General features: G+C 32.5%; 2 protein-coding genes across 2 annotated transcripts; one reads left to right on the top strand and one right to left on the bottom strand.

Annotated features, from left to right (window-relative positions):
- Window positions 1–8,392: 8,392 nt before the first annotated feature.
- Window positions 8,393–13,947, top strand: fkbp3 (FKBP prolyl isomerase 3). The gene is made up of 7 exons (XM_058755964.1): window positions 8,393–8,550; window positions 10,601–10,702; window positions 10,771–10,869; window positions 10,937–11,072; window positions 12,659–12,726; window positions 13,127–13,224; window positions 13,742–13,947. Exons 1-7 carry the CDS (start codon window positions 8,443–8,445, stop codon window positions 13,794–13,796), a joined length of 666 nt encoding a protein of 221 aa, XP_058611947.1. The 5' UTR covers window positions 8,393–8,442; the 3' UTR covers window positions 13,797–13,947.
- Window positions 13,948–15,596: 1,649 nt separating this feature from the next.
- faua (FAU ubiquitin like and ribosomal protein S30 fusion a) lies at window positions 15,597–18,941 on the bottom strand. Its single transcript, XM_058755992.1, has 5 exons — window positions 18,866–18,941; window positions 17,378–17,460; window positions 17,150–17,294; window positions 15,929–15,984; window positions 15,597–15,835 (listed from the first exon to the last, which is right to left on the bottom strand). Exons 1-5 carry the CDS (start codon window positions 18,915–18,917, stop codon window positions 15,710–15,712), a joined length of 462 nt encoding a protein of 153 aa, XP_058611975.1. The 5' UTR covers window positions 18,918–18,941; the 3' UTR covers window positions 15,597–15,709.
- Window positions 18,942–19,956: the final 1,015 nt, after the last annotated feature.

Consider the following 19,956-nt stretch of genomic DNA (forward strand, 5'->3'; position numbering starts at 1 on the left):
AGGCATTTCATTATTGAATTCAGAGATGTCATTGTCTAGCTCAGTTTAGTTTAAATAGTATATGTGTAATCAAATCGCTGATAATCGCTAGAAATTAAGTGTCACTAACGAGTCACATGACACCGGGGAGAGAAAATGGCTAATTGGGCCCAATTTGGACATTTTCACTTAGGGGTGTACACACTTTTGTGGCCAGCGGTTCAGACATTAATGGCTGTGTGTTGAGTTATTTTGAGGGGACAGCAAATGTACACTGTTATACAAGCTGTACACTCACTACTTTACATTGAAGCAATGTATCATTTCTTCAGTGTTGTCACATGAAAAGATATAATAAAATATTTACAAAAATGTGAGGGGTGTACTCACTTCTGTGAGATACTGTATACCTAATATAATTGTAATATAATCATAATTTAACTATAACACAAAATACAATATATTTTTGTACATTTGTATTATATTTAAGATTATATTTAAAAATAATGATACATTTTTGTAAACTTTGTTTGTTTTCCAATTGTTTTTATTAAATTAAACTAAGTGTTGATACATTAAATAGTAACAATTCTTTAAAAGTTTCATAGAAGAAAAAAATAGATACATAAATATATTGGATGTACAAGTATGTTGCATGTTCACACATGAAATAGATGGCAAACAAATATTTATTTATATATAGTTATAATAGTTATAATTATTTATTTATTTTCTGCTGTATTTATGAAAATTGCTTTATTCCTAAATGTTTTTAGTAAAAACTGTGAATGTTGATTGTTGATACATTAGATAAATTATTCACAATTCCTTGTAATTCCATGATTACAGAAGTTTCCAGAAGGAGAAGAAATATGATTTCAGTTTAAATCTTGATTTTAATTTTTTTTTTTTTTTTTTAATTTAGATTAGAGATCATTTAGATCTCTAAATTAATAATAACATATTAATTTAGAAATGCTTTAGTCATCTTGAGGCCCTGCTCTGGAATCCTGCGCTTCTGTAACTTCGTTTTATAAAACACTGAGAGAAACTGTAGAGTTTGTGTGAGGAGAAAGGTGAAGTAGATAAGGTTGATTTGGAACGGAGTGTAATCTGTTCTTGAACCCTAAGCGGGTCACAGGTCAGACAGTAACACATGCTGTGAATACAGAGCAGTCTTATCTCCGGCCGTCTGAATAAAACACAGACCCACGCTTCCTCTGGATCTGTTACAGCATCTGCTGTCTGCATAGGGAGCTCCCTTATTAGACAGCACTGCACTGCAGTGAATCTGAAACGCTGCATGAACACACGCTGCTGAATAACAACACAGTATACCAATGCGCTTAATAATGCACAGGATTCAAAACATTCGCATACTAACATATTTCAAATAGTCTGCTCTATAAGTGTTTTAATGGACTTTTCTGCAGCTTCAGCGAAAAGACATTTGTAATGTTACAAAAAATCTGACATTTATAATGTTACAAAATCACTTATGTAACTTTTGACAGTAATAATGTTACGAAAGACATTTATAATGTTGCAAAATCACTTGTTTGTTTTTTATATTTATAATATTACATGAGACATTTATGATACAAAAAATCTGACATTTATAATGTTACAAATCACTTATGTTACTTTTTTATATTTATAATGTTACAAAAGACATAATGTTACAAGAAATTATGACATTGATAATGTTACAAAATCACTTATGTTACTTTTTTATATTTATAATGTTACATAATATATTTATGATGTTACAAAAATTATGACATTTATAATGTAACAATAGACATTTATAATGTTACAAGATATTATGATATTTATAATGTTACAAAAGGCATTTATAATGTTACAAAATCACTTATGTTACTTTTTATATTTATGTTACATAAGACATTTTTAATGTTACAAGAAATTATGACATTTATAATGTTAAAAATACATTTATAATGTTACAAAATCACTTATGTTACTTTTTTTTACATTTATAATGTTACAAAATTTATAATATAAATGCTTCATTCATTCATTCATAATGTTACATAAGACATTTACATTGTTACAAGAAATTCTGACATGTCTAATGTTACAAAAGACATTCAAAATGTTACAAAAATTAGTTACTAAATTAGTTACTACTATTATTAGTATTAAAATAAGTAACAGTAACACTGAAAAAAAGAAAACATATTACTAAGTTAAAGAAATCTTCATTTGTTAATATTAGGCCCTATGTTTTTGCAAATCAGCAGATTTTTGTTCAGGATGCAGGGCTGTTATTAAATATTACACTAGCAGAAGGTTGTGAGGTGTCTCTCTCGGGCCGGAGAGGATCATGGGAGATCAACACACAGACACTTAATGGAATCCAGCTCTCTTCACTTCTCATTTATTTCCCGCCTCGTCCCACTTGATGGATCGGGCCATCAGTGAGAAATAATTAACAGCGCTCCGGAGGCTCGTCTGACTGAATGCAGCATCAGTGAGGGGTCAAAGGTCGACTGCTCTTAGCAACATTGTTCTTCCGCCGTTGTTCATGTCTAATTGAAGTACATTCAGCCGTCAGAAAAGCGTTTACACCTCAGCAGAGAGTTCAGTCTGTGTTTACAGTCCGAGGAACAACTGGAAGTGTTCTAGAGGATATAACTCGATCCTAACCCTAATCTCAATTCAACACTTCTGTTTCTTACAACACTTCATGCTCCTTAAAGGTCAGAGTAGAGAAAAAAACATTAACCAATTCATTTAGAACTTAATTTACCTAAAGAAACTGTGTTACAATAAACATTCATGACGCAAAATTACATACCGTTCAATAAAGACATTTATAATGTTACCAAAAAAATCTGATATTTACAACGTTACAAAAATTGTTTATAATGTTACAAAAATTGACATTTATAATGTTACAAAAAATTCTAATGTTACAAAAACTGTGACATTTATAATGTTACAAAAGACGTTTATAATATTACAGAAATTGATATATATAATGTTACAAAAATTCACATTCATAATGTTACAAAATAGATTTATAATGTTACAAAAGATGTTTCTAACGTTACAAAAATTGTGGCATTTATATTGTTACAAATAAATTTGACTTTTATAATGTTACAATTTTTTATTTTTTTTTATTTTACTTGTTATCTTACTACTTACTTGTTAAATCAAGACACGTTTACTTGAGCAGGAAATTAACTTGGGTCTCGTTTTCTAGAAAAAAAATCTAAACTTAGCCTGTTTATGTTTTAAAACAAGAAAAAAAAAATCTGTCCATGGGGTCATTTTTCTTTCCACACTGGCAGATATTTATTCTTGTTTTAAGCATAAACCTGCTTCATTTTGGTCCATCTAACAGACCTAATAGTCATTTGACCTCTTAAAAGCATTAGATATTTGTACTAATGTACTAATTTGTAAAGTCCTTCACAAAAATATTGTGCAGCACGACTGTTTTCAACATTGATAATAATCAGAAATGTTTCTCGAGCATATTATTATGATTTCTGAAGATCATGTGACACTGAAGACTGCAGTAATGATGCTGAAAATACAGCTGCGCATCACAGAAATAAATTACAGTTTAACACATATTCACACAGAAAACATTTGCTTTAAATTACAAAACTATTTCACAATTTTTACTCTATTTTTTGATCATATAAGCAGCATCGCAAAGCTGTTTTTTTCTCTGAGCCGCTCAACTCTGTAATCTCTGATGACTTTTGAAGTCTGACAATGAAACACAGCTCGTACAAAAGCTCATTTCAGCTCACACAGACTTCTGTGATTTCTGATATGAAATATAATTCCTCCACATCCAGAGATTGTTTTTTATATTATTCTGACACATGAGTCTCATATCAGAGCAAACCGATTCAATTTAGACCGAGCATGATGGATTCTGAAGATTTGAGGAGATTCCTTTAGCGCTGCGTTGTTTGTCTGGAAACAGACAGAGCTTTAAATGATGATCATATTGATCAGATCAGAGCTGATCGATGAGCGACAGAAACACCTCAAACTCCATCACCGTACACAACAAACAGATCATTTATTTTACTATCAGTTTATGTGCTGATAAATGATATTACAGAATTCATAGCAGATTCTTGTCAGTTTCTGACTGATGTTTGGACAGCAGATATTATATGAATGTGGATGTATTTCCCATAAGCGTTCAAGAAAACAATACTTTTTTTGTATCCAAGTTTCATACAATGAATTAAATATTATATATCAATTAATAAAATAAAATTATGTGTGGTACTTTTTTTTGTGGTACTTTTATGTACATTATTATTTTTTATTAAAAGTTTTTATTTAAGGCTGTTGTGAAATGTTATTGCAATTTAAAATAACAGTTTACTATTTTAATACACTTTAAAATGTCATTTATTTCTGTGATGCGCAGCTGAATTGTCAGCAGATCCTTCAGAAATCATTCTAATACGCTGATTTATAATAAATGTTAGAAACATATGCGCTGCTTAATATTTTTTGGGACCTGTGATATTTTTGTCAGGATTCTTTGATAAAAAAAATTAAAATAAAATAAAAAGTGAAAAAGAATAGTGTTTATTCAAAATAGAATTTTGGTTTTAAAATATACACAATACTCAGTAAATTATTTCTTTCTTTCTTTTAAAAGAAATGAATACTTTTATTCAGCAAGGATGTGTTAAATGGATAAAAAGCGATAGTAAGGACTTATATTGTTACAAAAGATTTCTATTTTGAATAAATGCTGTTCTTTTTAATTTTTCATTCATTGAAGAATCAAAGCAAAAAGTATCGCAGGTCCCAAAAAAATATTAAGCAGCTGATAATAAATCAGCATATTAGAATGATTTCTGAAGGATCATGTGACAACATTACTCTACTTATTTATCAATGAATAAAATTGATGCATTATTATATTTATTATTTATAAATAAAATTATATATAAATAATCAAATTTAATAATAAATATATATATTACATATTTAATATTAATAATGAAATAAACTTTTAGACAAAAGCTTCTTCTGCTAAATGACTAAATGCATGAGACACATATTAATCTACTGTATCAAAACTCCTAACAGACTTTGATAAGCTTCCGGTGGTTTTTGAATAAGAATATGAGTTTTTATGATCTTGAACGTGGAGCTGCTGAGAGAAATATCTGAGCTCAGTTTGAGACGTGGATGAGCAGCAAGCGTGTTTCCTAAAGACTTCACACGAACGGATGGGATTTCACTCGTTACTTCAGTTCATCTAAAACTCTAATGAGTTTGTGCAGCAGGTCTGATGAATGAGCGATGCTTCTACACCCAACAAAGCTCTCAGGGCTTTACGTCTCAGATGTTTAATTGTTCAACCTGCTGCTCTTTACAGAATCTGAACGGTTCATTTGCCAAGAAAGAAGTAATTACTGCAGGAAAACTGACCCGCACACGCTCCTCAGCAAACATTCAGAGCAATTAGCAAAGTGTTTTGCACTTTTCAGGGTATATTCTTCTTTGAGACCATCGTTAAAGACCAGAGAATCAGAAGATTTGCACTCACAGAAAATAATGCGTTCATTAATAGTCGACATCATTAATTATACGAATTAATGAGAATTATCCGAAGGCATCTTAAATTAGGATCCAAACCTTGTGGGAGCGTTGTTTAGAAATGTTTCCAAAACGTTATTTAAAGATCACAAAAACCTTCTATTATTTTGGCCAAATTATAAAGTTATTTGAATTTTTATTTGTAATATTCTAAGAACACTAAAATGTCAATTTTCCTTGTGATTATGCTATTTAAAGATTACAAAAATGTACAACGTTTTACTATTTTAATGTTTATTTTTTTATATTCTAAATGTCCGGTGTTGCAGTTATAACATTATTTAAAGGTTGCAAAAAAAATAAAATTATTATTATTACAACATTCAATCAAGTAAAATTTATATCAATGTTATGAGAGCATCAAGTACTAATAAAGTTATAAAAACATTCTATAAACATTAAAGAACATTTGTCCTAACATTTATATAACTTTTAAACAACGTTGTGAGAACGTTCCCTGAACGTTGCTGTGATAATTACTGATCACAACACATCAATTTCAACTTAAAAAGAAAGTGTTTGTGCTTGACTTAGACTTATAAGCTCAGTTAACTTTTAGTTGAATATTTAGATAGTTCTCTCAACAAATGTGACCCTGGAGCACAAAACCAGTCATAAGGGTCAATTTTTTGAAATTGAGATTAATACATCATGTGAATAAATAGCTTTCCATTGATGTATGGTTTGTTAGGATCGGACAATATTTGTAAATCTGGAATCTGAGGGTGCAAAAAAATCTAAATATTGAGAAAATCACCTTTAAAGTTGTTCAAATGAAGTTCTTAGCAATGCATATTACTAATCAAACATGAAGTTTTGATATATTTATCTCATATTTGATATATTCCCTCGAGTTCTGGCTTTAAACATCAATCTTTTAATTGTTTTGCTGAGGTTTCTGAGGTTTCTGAGGCTGTGGATCTGCTGCCCTCGTGTGTCCGCGCACGCTACTCACATTCACAGCGCCAGCTCGGAAAATATAAAGGGTTATTATATGAACTGCAATAATTATAAATATTAGTATGAATTAAATTTGTAACTATATTGATGCTTTTATTTGCTATTCTTAAAATACTTTATACAGATTTTTTGCTATATTTGTTAAATTAGTGGTTTATTTTGAGTTTATAGAGTTAAACTACATTCTGGTTCTCCAAACATATCTGAATTATTCAATTGTTTTGTGATTAACATATAATCTAAATTATTTTGCAGTAAATGAATCAATATTGGAAAACATTTATGATTATACATTTTACTTTAAAATCAAATCTGAAGGAATATCAGAATACAATAGTTTATTTTAAACTTAATTTAAGTGTTGTTGTTTAGTAATTAATATATACGTTACTATTAAACAACATATTTTAATGTCTGTTTTTATCTGCTATTCATAAATTAATTGATTTTTGCTCCATCTGATCAATTATTTTGTCGTAAATGATGCTTTGCACTAATTTGGGTTTTTCATTTGTTTTGTGTTTAATATAAATTACTATTTTAACTGCATGTTGTATAACCATTAAATCATTTATGATTATATAATTTACAATCTTTATTATTTTCTTTATTCACTCATCTAAACGCTGGTTCTTAACTGATTATGTCTTACATAACGCAGAATCAGACACTAACTATCGTTCTGATCTAAACAGACTCATATAAAACATCAAACAGATGTGAAGAAAGATTCAATTTTTATTATTTTTTTAATTTACAAAATCACAAAAAAAAAAAAAAGCCAGCAGAGCTTCTTCTGTCACCACAAGAATGAAGATATTAATACGCATTATTAATATTGTCTGGTCAGTGAGTCTCTTGCTGAAATACTGCAGTAAATAATCAGGAAATAATCCCAGCTCACCTTACACACACATATATTAATAAATGCATTTAAATAAAATTTAATAATGCATAAATTGATATTTAAATTTATTTATTTATTTTATATTTATTTATATATTATTTTATATTATATATTTTATTTATATATTATTATTATTATTATATATTATTAATATTATATTTATTTATATATTTTAAAATAAAATGTGTACACACACACACATAATAAAGTACAATAAATAAATGTTATGTATACAAATTAATTTATATCTATAATACATAAATTAATATATTTATTTATTAATATTGATTTCAGGGGCGGTTCTAGACCACAGTAACTGGAGGGGGGGTTTACTGCATAAAAATCCATCTTTTTACTTAAGTACCAGCTGTCATCCCATAAAATGAGAGTCATACCATAAACTTATAATACGACTGACTTTTATGTGGATTTAATTAAAACATTGTAAGTTACTAATTAGCCCATAACACTTTCATTGTACAAAAAGAGCAAAGAACGTTTTCACTTCAGTCTCAAAAACTCCCATAATAATCTCTAAAGCTGTTTACAGTGTGAAATTAATATTTTACTTACATTCGTACATCTGCACTTTGTTATTTCTGAGGAGAGAATTCAGTCAGCGAGCGCGCGACTCATCTGAACGCCTCTGATTGGTCCTTGCCTTCCTACGCTCAACAGAATCGTGTGTGATTGGTTATAATGCGCAGCGCTTTAAAGCGCGTGTGTCTCTGGCTCAGCGCCAGACAGCGAACGCAGATTTGAATTTAACAGCTGTTTTTCTTTTTATATAGTTTACAGGGCAAACTGCGCATTTCACCCAAAATTGTCTGGTGTGATATGATTCCAAATTTGTGTGTGGGTGGGTGTGTGTGTGGGGGTTTGTTGTTTATTTCCATTCAGTCTCTGCGCAATGGAGCTTTGCCTGTTCCTTTAAGACGCGCTGAGCCCTGATTGGCTGTTAACAGGCACGTGGCTCATTCATGATGGCGGCGGATCCAGAGCGAGCGTGGAGCGAGGAGCAGCTCAAGAGTGAAGAAGTGCCGAAGAAAGATCTGATTAAATTCATCCAGGACAACGCAGCGCACTCGGTAGTGTACACACCAGAGTCTGTAGAGCCTGACGCTCTCAGCGTGCAGCGACAGACAAACATGCAGAGTCACGCGCCACACTCTTAATATAGCATGCATTTATACTGTCTCAGTTAATAATGCATGTGTTTTATAGAGGTGCATTTACACAGCAGGTTATATAAATATATACAATAACTAACAAATGCATTTAAAGTAATAAATAATTGTATTGCTATATTATATAATAGTGCATGTCTTTTGTAGAGATACATTTGCATAGCAATGAAACCCAAGTATGCCTAAAACAGAATTTGCATTTTGTGTGTAATATATATATATATATATATATATATATAAATTTAGCTATATATGTTCTATGCATTTGTTAATAAATATATTAATTAAATGCACAACTTAATATTCCCATTGCAATGAAATCTAACGGTGCATTATTTACATTTCAAGTGTTGTTGCAAAGGGTCTGAATACTTTCTGAATGCACTGTGTGTGTGTATATATATATATATATATATATACAGTATCTTACAAAAGTGAGTACACTCTCCGTGATAACAGCTACACGTCGTTTAACCATGCAAGGCCACGTCCTATTCATCATGTTCATGTTTTTGTCTGCTTGACAGGACTATACAAATTTGTATATCTTATATTACAGCAGTTAAAATTTGGTGATTTGAGTACAGTTCTCTCATACTGACCACTGGATGTTCAACATGCAACAAAGAACTCTCTGAGGATTTGAGAATCAGAATCGTTGCTCTCCACAAAGATGGCCGAGGCTATAAGAAGATCAGTAACACCCTGGAACTGAGTTACAGTACAGTGGCCAGCGTCATACAGAGGTTTTCCAAGACGGGTTTCACTCGGAACGGGCCTCGCAAGGGTCGATCAAAGATGTTAGATCCTCATGCTGTGCTTCAGGTGCAGAAGCTGGCTTCGAAAAACAGACGTATGAGTTCTGCCAGCATTGCTTTAGAGGTTGCAGAAGCGGAAGGTCAGCTTGTCAGCGCTCAGACCATACGCCGCACACTGCAACAAGTCGGTTTGCGGCCGTCGTCCCAGAAGGAAGCCTCTTCTGAAGCTGGCTCACAAAAAGCCTGCAAACAGTTTGCTGAACACAAGCTGTCCAAGAGCATGAATTACTGGAACCATGTCCAGTGGTCTGATGAGACTAAGATAGACGAGGCTGATCTGATGAGGGTCAGATGGTGTCCAGCATGTGTGGCGATGCCCTGGTGAGGAGTACCAAGAGAACTGTGTCTTGTCTACAGTCAAGCATGGTGGAGGTATCTTCATGGTCTGGTGCTGCATGAGTGCTGCTGGTTCTGAGCTGAGGTTCATTGAGGGAAACATGGATCCCAACATGTACTGAGACATTCTGAAGCCTTCAGAAACTGCGCCCGAACGGCAGTTTTCCAACATGATAACGACCCCAAACACACCCCAAGATGACAACTGCCTTGCTGATGAAGCTGAAGGTGAAGGTGATGGAGTGGCCAAGAATGTCTCCAGACCTGAACCCTACTGAGCACATGTGGGGCATTCACCATGTGTCTAACATCCAGCAGCTCCGTGATGTTATTATAGAGGAGTGGAAGAGGATCCCAGCAACAGCCTGCGCAGCTCTGCTGAACTCCGAGCCCAGGAGGATTAAAGCAGTGCTAGATAACAATGATGCCTCTACAAGATATTGACACTTTGGACACAGTTTTGACATGTTCACTTAGGGTGTACTCATTTTTGTTGCCAGTTATTTAGACAATAATGGCTGTATGTTGAGTTATATTTAGAGGACAGTAAATCTTTACTGCTATACAAGCTGCACATTGACTACTCTAAAATATATCCAAGTTTCATTTCTACAGTATTGTCCTTTGAGAAGATACACTAAAATCGTTGCTGAAATGTGAGGGGTGTACTCACTTTTGTGAGATATTGTATATATATATATATATATGTGTGTATGTGTTACTATACTTATATAATTATTTATTTATTAACGTATATTAAGTAATAAGTAGATGATAATCTATTTATTTAATTGCAGTTTCTAGCTGAACACAAGCTTCTTGGAAACATCAAGAATGTGGCAAAGACAGCGAAGAAGGAGCAGCTTCTGGAGGCGTACGAGCAGCTGTTTGAGAGCAGGGTAACACACGCCGCCCGCGTCCCGCAGCTTTACTCTGACACCCAGACTCTGACTCTGCTTTCTCTCAGAGGTTCAAGGGCTCAGAGATGGACGTCGTGACGGAGCAGGTGCAAGCTGCTAAAATCAGCGACGCTCCCAAAGAAGCCAAGATGGAGCCGGTGGACGAGGTACTGCATCATCATCATCATCTTCATCATCGTCAGGTTGATTCTCATGTTTGATTGGTTGTTTCAGGGGCCTCCGAAGTTCACAAAGAGCGTCCTGAAGAAAGGAGACAAGACTAACTTCCCCAAGAAAGGAGACACTGTGAGCTGCTGGTACACAGGAACACTGGAGGACGGGAGTGTGTTCGACAGCAACGTCCCCGCCAGTGAGACACACACACACACACACACACACACTCCTCACTCTCTCACACACACACACACACACACACACACACACACACACACACACTCCTCACTCTCACACACACACACACACACACACACACACACACACACACACACACACACACACACACACACACACACACACACACACACACTCACTCACTCTCACACACACACACACTCACTTCTCACTCTCTGACACACACACACTCCTCACTCTCTCACACACACACACACACACACACACACTCACTCACTCACTCTCTGACACACACACTCACTTCTCACTCTCTGACACACACACACACACACTCACTCCTCACTCTGACACACACACACACACACACTATACACACACACACACACACACACACTATACACACACACACACACACACTATACACACACACACACACACACACACACTATACACACACACACACACACACTATACACACTCACTCACTCTCACACACACACACACACTCCTCACTCTCTGACACACACACACACTATACACACACACACACACACACACACACACACACACACACACACACACACACACACACACACACACACACACACACACTCCTCACTCTCTGACACACACACACACTATACACACACACACACACACACTGACCTCAACACACTAATGCATGTGACATTCACACACACTCCACTGCTGCAGTCAATAATCTTTATTAATTCTTCCTGTTGCATTTATATTTTAATTACTCATTTAATGTCTGTAGTTTTTTAATGCATTCTCTATTTTCATTTTTATTTTAGTTTAAGTTTTTAGTGGTTTTTAGTAATTGTGTGTGTTTTGCCATTTTTATTAGCTTGTTGTTTTTTTAGTATGTCTTTATTTTTTATTAGTTTATTATTAGATGTTCTTTTTATATTTTCATTTTAATTGTAGTTAGTTTTAGTAAATTGTTTTTGAAATTTTATTTCAGTTTTTGTTTTTTAATGTCTATATAGTTCTTATTTTTTAATTAGATTTTCTCTTGTTTTCTTTTTTGTTTATATTTTAAAGTTTTAGTAATTTTGTTGTGTTATTGTCATTTCTAATATTATTATTTTTTAAATGTGTGTGTGTGTGTATATATATATATATATATATATATATATATATATATACATATTAAAAATTTCTTGAAAACTTATGGGAAAACCCAAGAAGCTAATATTAACCAAGTAATTGAGACCATCGCGATGAACAGAATTTGTAAAAAATTAAATATCAAATAATATTAGCAATTATATTTAATATTACAGTTTTTTTCAGTAGTTGTTGTTTTTGCCTTTTTTATTGGTTTATTTTTATAATAAATATGTATATGGAGTATTTATTACATTTCAGTTTAATTTAAGTACATCATTAAACTAAATGAAAAATGTTGCATAGCAACTTGCTGAAATAAAATAAGTGTAAAGTTTATTTTATTTGTTAACTTTTATTTTATTTCAAGTAATATTTTACACGTATAACTATATTAATCCATCACACAGGTTTCCTGGTTATCAAATGATACAAATCATCTTTTATTTCCAGCTGCAAAAAAGAAGAAACAGACCAAACCGCTGAGCTTCAAGGTCGGGATGGGAAAAGTGATCCGAGGGGTGAGCCAAACATTCATTTAGCAGTACAGTATATTTATACTTCACATTTTCATTTTAGTTAAACTTTTAGTAGTTTTGCTTGTTTTTTTCTTTCTCTCTAAATGTCTGTAGTTTTTATACATTTTTAGAATTAGATTTTATTTTTATATTCTGTCTGTCTTTTTGTTTTAAAATTTTTAGTTGTGTGTTTTGGTCATTTTTGTTATTTTTATATGTCTATATAGTTTTTATAAATTTTAAGTTAATTTAATTTTTATATATTTTATTTTATTTTTTTAAATGTCTATACTTTATAACTCAGATTTAATATTTTCCATTTTAATTTTAGTTCCATTTAGAGTGATTGGGTAGTGGTTGTATTGGGATGTGCAGTGAAGTGCTGTGGTGTTGTGGTGTGCAGTGGGATGAAGGTCTGCTGGTGATGAGTAAAGGCGAGACCGCGCGGCTGGAGATCGAGTCTGAGTGGGCGTATGGGAAGAAAGGTCTTCCTGACTCCAAGTATCCTTCACTCTGCAGCTCAGTGCTTGATGTCGTCAGGGGTTCGACTGGGCTTACCCTGGTATCCGAGGACTTTACTCATTCTCACTAACTCAAGCGATCATGCGATGCGGGTGATTTTTGATTTTAGTGTCTTTGGAAAAGTTTCAATTGCATTTCAGCTTTATCTGATAAAGTAGCGTTGGTCTTTGTTTACAGCCGTTACCGGGGAAACCGCTCTCTTTCTGACGTTCCAAAAGCGCCTCCTGCTGGCAGAGAATGTAATTGCAGCCAGATGTAGTTTTGCACACTGCCAGCATCTCGAATGATTCTGATCAGCATTTTAGTGTTTATAACAGGCTCGCTCAACTTATATTTTACAGTTTGTCAGCTAATATAAGTTTGTGTAGGCTTTGCATACACACGCGCAGCCTGAAACCACAGAGCCCCCCCCACACACACACATAACAAATCCCAGTCGAACCCCTGGATGTTGTGCAGATGACCGATGAATGTAAGTCCTTAACCTTCGCCCCAGAATCCCTCCGAACGCCAAGCTGATCTTTGAGGTGGAGCTCGTCTCCATCGATTGATCGATCGATCCATGAACATCATCAGCTGCTCAAACACTGACGCCATTTGGATGAAACCTTCACTTATAACACGGAAACCTTCTTCAGTCTGACAAAGAGTTTTCTGACTATTTTTGCATGATTGTAAAGTTCCAATAAAAGCAAACCCTGAGCAATGTCTTGTGCTCTTCTTACTCATACATCTCTATAGCTGTGTGTGTACATATATATACCCAGGACCACAAAACCAGTCATAAGGGTACATTTTTTGAAACGGAGATTTATGCATCATCTGAAAGCAGAATAAATAAGTTTTCCATTGATGCATGGTTTGTTAGGATCGGACAATATTTGGCAATAATCTGGAATCTGAGGGTGCAAAAAAATCTTATGACTGCTTTTGTGCTGCAGGGTCACACACATATATATATATGTAATATATATACACACACATACATGCAATCTATTTATGAACTATTTATAAATGTCACATTTTATTATCTCTCTGTCTAGACTCTAGAGATATGTAGATCGAGATTAGAAATATACTAAAAAATCTCTGAAAATAAATGCATCTGAAAACAAAGTTACATTTTAAATATACAAATCCTTACCTGTATTGTGTAAATGATATAAAAAATTATATAAACATAATAAAATATAAAAGCACACATTTATGGCACTATATGTTTTTCTTGTGTGTGTGTGTTATGTATATGTTTGTGTGTGTGTGTGTATGTTTGCAGTGTTGAGCATAGCGTCGCTAGTTAGTGACGCCTCCGCCACTAAAGCTCGTAACGCTATTGGCTCCTCAAACTGTCAATCAAACCTCATGATTCCTCCCGCCTCTCGTGAGTTTAGAGCATCTCATCTCAGCTCGTTTGCGGTCTGAAGGTAAATAAAGAACTGTTGCTTGAATAAGTACAGCGTTTTCTTCAATCGAGAAACACTATATTTATAAAGGCTAATAATTGTTTTGTTCTTAAGAGCAGAGAAGAGCGTCTTAGTCTATCATTTGTTGTCGAGTCACAGTCAAATAGCGCTGAATCTCTTATAATATGATATATTTTGGCCAAACAATAGAAAAAAACACTGAGCGCCCAGAAAACTGTACACCCTGCAAGTTCATGAAAACGCACGTGATGCACGTACTGCGTCAGATGTGGCGGGAAAAACATTCGCTGGTCAAAAACTTAATGTTAATAATATAATGACACGTGCAACGATACAAATAAACATAATCTATCTGTAGGCCTATACAGTATGTGTGTATATATATTTATATACATATAAAGAAAAAAATATATAATTTATAGATATACATATACACAAGAAAAATATATAGCGCCGTAAATAATTTAGAATTTTTGTAAAAACATTTATAACTAAAGATCATCGTATATTTACAAAATAATGTTGATAACTTTAAACCTACCAAATTATTAAGCTACTATATCTAAGGTTAATTCAAGATTGATAGTTAATATTAAATTACAAAAATTATTATTTTGTTAATATTGAGACTTATATATTAAGATTTGTGTACAGGTTTGGTTTTGGTTCATCATGACGCTTCATTATTCTGCTTGTATTTGACTCATGATCTATTAGTTTGTCAAACAAACACATTTAACACGTGCCCTTATTGTTTTAAAATTGATCTAGATAAAGAAAATATTAATTTTTCCTATATTTACCAGACTTAAACAAACCTCAATTAAATTCAGAAGTTTTCTCTAATTGACTATTTACATTTTATTCTTGTGTCAGTAATAGTTGAGCTTATTCTTCAAAGTATTTCTTATAAAAGTACACAGTGTATATTATTCATTGCATTTTTATTTTCACAAATCGGTTGACAACTCTGTGACCGGATCAATAGAAGCGTTTATTCCGAGCTCATTTCTCCGGAGGAACCGCTCGTTAGGGCTCGTTTAGGAGTTGGCGTTAGGGCCCTTCTTCTTGCCGAAGGTGGGGACCACGTTCACGAAGCGCCGGTTGTACTGGATGCGACGCTTGGCACGGCCCGTCTTCTTCTTCTTCTTCTCCTGTTTGTCCACCTACAGACGGACAGAAGCACAGTCAGCCAAACCTCGTCTGTCTCACACACCACAGAAAATATTACACTTCATTTAAAATTATATATGACTTACTTTGGGTGTCTGTCCTCTTACTTTACCGGCGCGAGCCAGAGATCCGTGGACTTTACCTGATCAACACAAACACATCAACTACTGAGAAAATCACACAAGCCCAGAAACATCAAGATGAAGAAATATTGATCTTTGTGATATTTTAATATTTAAAAAATAAATAAAAAATGTGTGTGTATTATACACACACATACATATATAAAAACTATCAAGAATTATAAATAATAAACATTTTATTTTATTCGTACATTTTTTTTAAATGTTAAACAGTATTATCATATTTAATATGAACAAATAAATGATTTTATTTAGAAAACAAAAATATTTATATATTTAAATATTAAAACATTTTGATATTAAATATTAGATTTATTTATAACAAAATATAAAATAAATATCAAACGTGAAATAGAATTAAATACTACAAATAAATATATTTAATATTAAATATTTACAAATATAGTGCTGTCAAATGAATAATCGTGATTAATTGCATCCAAAATAAGTTTTTTTTTTTTACATGTGCACTGTAATTATGTATATATACACAGTAATAGTTCAACAGTACTCATTTTGAAAATATTTACATGTATATTAATATTTATACAATTTATTTTATATATAAATTAGTGCTGTTAAATAATTAATCGTGATTAATTGCATCCAAAATAAGTTTTTACATGTGTACTGTGTATATTTATTTTGTGTATATAAATACACACACATGCATGTATATATTTAAGAAAAATGTTACACACACACACACACACACATATATATATATATATATATATATATATATATATATATATATATATATATATATATATATATAATAAATTATATGAATATAAATATATACATGAATATACAATACACACAATGTAAACGAAAACTTTTGGATGCGATTAGTCGCTTGACAGCACTAATATAAATATATTTAATATATAAACATAACATTTTTCTTACATATACATGCATGTGTGTATTTATATATTAATATTAATTAATCATAATAATATATATTAATCATTTGACAGCACTAAAATATATTATAAAAATATATAATTTCATCTTTTTTACATTATATATTTATATAATTAAGAAAATTAATTTTATAATTAATTTAATATTAAAATGAATGATCACATTGTTTTCTTGTTTGTTTTATATCAAAAGCATAAATATGAAGTGACACAAATGTATAATTGTTGTTCATACCTCCCAGAAGTCTGGCGGTCACCTCGATAGTGCATTGCTCCGAGACGCCGCAGTCCAGCAGAGAGGCATCGTCCTCCAGAGGAGCTCCGGCCAGCAGAAGAACCTGGTCCTCCACAGACAGACCCTCCAGAGCCTGGACATGAGCCTGCAGACAGAAGAACACCGATCTCAGATCAGACTCCGCTCACGGACTCAACACGGCTTCGAGAGCGGAGCGGTGCGGCTCACCTTCACGTCACGGACGCTCTCGTGTCCAGACACATGGAGCGTGTGCAGAGTCTGAGTGCGCAGGAACAGCTGCATGATGAGCGCTGCAACACAAAACACACTCACTGCAGTGCAATCTGTGACTACCTTAAACATTATTTGTAACCATTTGGAGTTATTTGTAACATTTTCAAATGTTAAACAATTTTAAGTTGAAAGCAATCATTTTTAAAATGTTAAACACTTCTTTTTTTTAAGTTAAAAGCAATAGTTTTTAAAAAGTTAAACGCAAAAATTCTAAGCTAAAAACAATTTTCAAATGTTAAACAATTAAGTTAAAACAATTTAAACCACCATTTTTTAAATGTTAAACATTTTTTAAAGCTAAAAATAGTTTAATATTCAAACATTTTTAAAGCTAAAAACAAAATGTAAAGTTAAAAGCAAAAATTTAAATGTTAAACAAACATTTTTAAAAAGTTAAAAATCACAATTCTTTTAAAGTTAAAAACCAAAAAAAATTTAAACCTAAAACTAAGCAACAATTTTTTAAATGTTAAACGCAACAATTTTCTTAAAACATTTTTTGAAAAGCTAAAACACATTTTGTTTTTTTACAGTTAAAAGGAACAATTTTAGTCAAGTTAAATGTAATCATAAATGCAAAAAAAAAAAAAATTTAATTTAATTTAAAGTTAAACGCAACCATTTTAAATGTTAAATACAACATTAAGTTTAATTTTTTTTTTTTTTAAGTTAAACGCAACTATTTTGTAATGTTAAATGCAGCAATCTTAATTTTCTTTTTTTAAGTAAAAAGCCAAGTTATAAAATGTTAAACAATTTTTAAACGTTACATGCAACAATTTAAAAATGTAATACTTTTAAATGTTTAACTTAAACGTTAAATTCATGCAACACGTTATTTGTGACCATTTTAAGTGTTAATTGTAACATTTACAGTAACGAGAATCAACACGAAGAATGACTAAAACCCTCAGAGCTAAGACGCTGATTTAAGATAACGACAATCGGATAAGTTTATACACATATAAAGTGCCATCGCAAAAAAAATAATAATAATAATAAGGTGCTAAGAGTGTTTATTTTCTTCAGAAGCGTGTAATTGCGCTTTTCTGTGCGGAAATGTTCGTCTTTTCGCTAAATGATGGGTTTTCTTACAGTTGCTGTAACTGTCTGACTGCATCCATCTCCTCACAGATCACAGCACGTGTTTAATAAGAGTAATGAAGAGTAATAAGAGTAAATGAAGAGTAAAAGAGGAGTAAATGATGTCTGTGTCTCTGAGGAGGGCGCGTGAGACGCGTGTGCGCGCCAGAGAGACGCACGCGGAGTAAATAAACGCGCTTTAACGCCTCATTCTGACGGATTTCTGCTCGAGAAGTGACTGTAAAACACGGGAACACTTATTACAGCCATCCATGCATCGTTAAAGCACATTAAAGACCTCAAACACGACAAATAAGTGATTTGATTAGCAGGCCTTACATTGGATGATGCTAGTCGATCCGCAACTGGACGAGAAAAGGACAGCGCGCATGCGCGGAGCAAAGAACTCTGGGAAGCGCGCTGCCCACGTGACCGTCACGTGTCCGGTGAATCATTTTATTTAATAAAAAGTGAATATTACTCTTGAAAAAGAGATTAAAATGTATATAGATGTGATGGCAAAGTCTAAAAATCAATCAAAATACCATACATCAGAGTAAATGGGCAAACCAAATGTCCTACCTTGTATAATAACAATGCTACTACTACTAATAATAATTTTAATTGATAAAATAATTGGTGTAAATTATTTTAAGATGCTTTATTTAATTCTCAAAAGATGCATGATATATTATATTTTTTTAAAAAGTAAATAAATATATAAATAAATAATAAATAGTCCATTAAGGGAATTGTAGTCAGTAAGTGTTGGGTTGCACATATTAATGATTACTTTTGACCAAAATCATAAGAAAATATTTTCATTCTTTCAAATCAACATCATGAAGTTACATTACACCACGGTTTTCCAAACTGGGATTCATGAGGTGATGAAAAGCTGATAAGTAATTAAATTATAAAAACGACAAATTAAACTAATTGTGCGGCCTCTTCATTTTCTGAATAATTAGTCACCTGATTTATTAATGTGTGCAGGTCCATAGAAATCCAAAGACTTTCTGTATGTTTATAAGCAGTGGGATTTTTAGAGAGAAAAAAATAAGATAATTAGGGCAAATCAATATATGCATAATTTACTGCCATTGTGTAAATAATTTCTTTAAAAAAATAAAATTAACAAATAAAATGTGTGTTCAAATGCAAAATCAGCATATTATTATGATTTCTGAAGATCATGTGACACTGAAGACTGCAGTAATGATGCTGAAAATACAGCTGCATCACAGAAATAAATTACAGTTTAACACATATTCACATAGAAAACAGCTGTTTTACATTAGAATAATATTTCACATTATTACTGCTTTTGCTGCATTTTGGATCAAATAAATGCAGGTTTGGTGAGCAGAAGAGACTTCTTTAAAAAACATTAAAAATCCTACTGTTCAAAAACTTAACTGGTAGTGTAT

Source organism: Onychostoma macrolepis, chromosome 20, assembly GCF_012432095.1.
Source record: "Onychostoma macrolepis isolate SWU-2019 chromosome 20, ASM1243209v1, whole genome shotgun sequence".
In the NCBI taxonomy this organism is placed as follows: domain Eukaryota; kingdom Metazoa; phylum Chordata; class Actinopteri; order Cypriniformes; family Cyprinidae; genus Onychostoma; species Onychostoma macrolepis.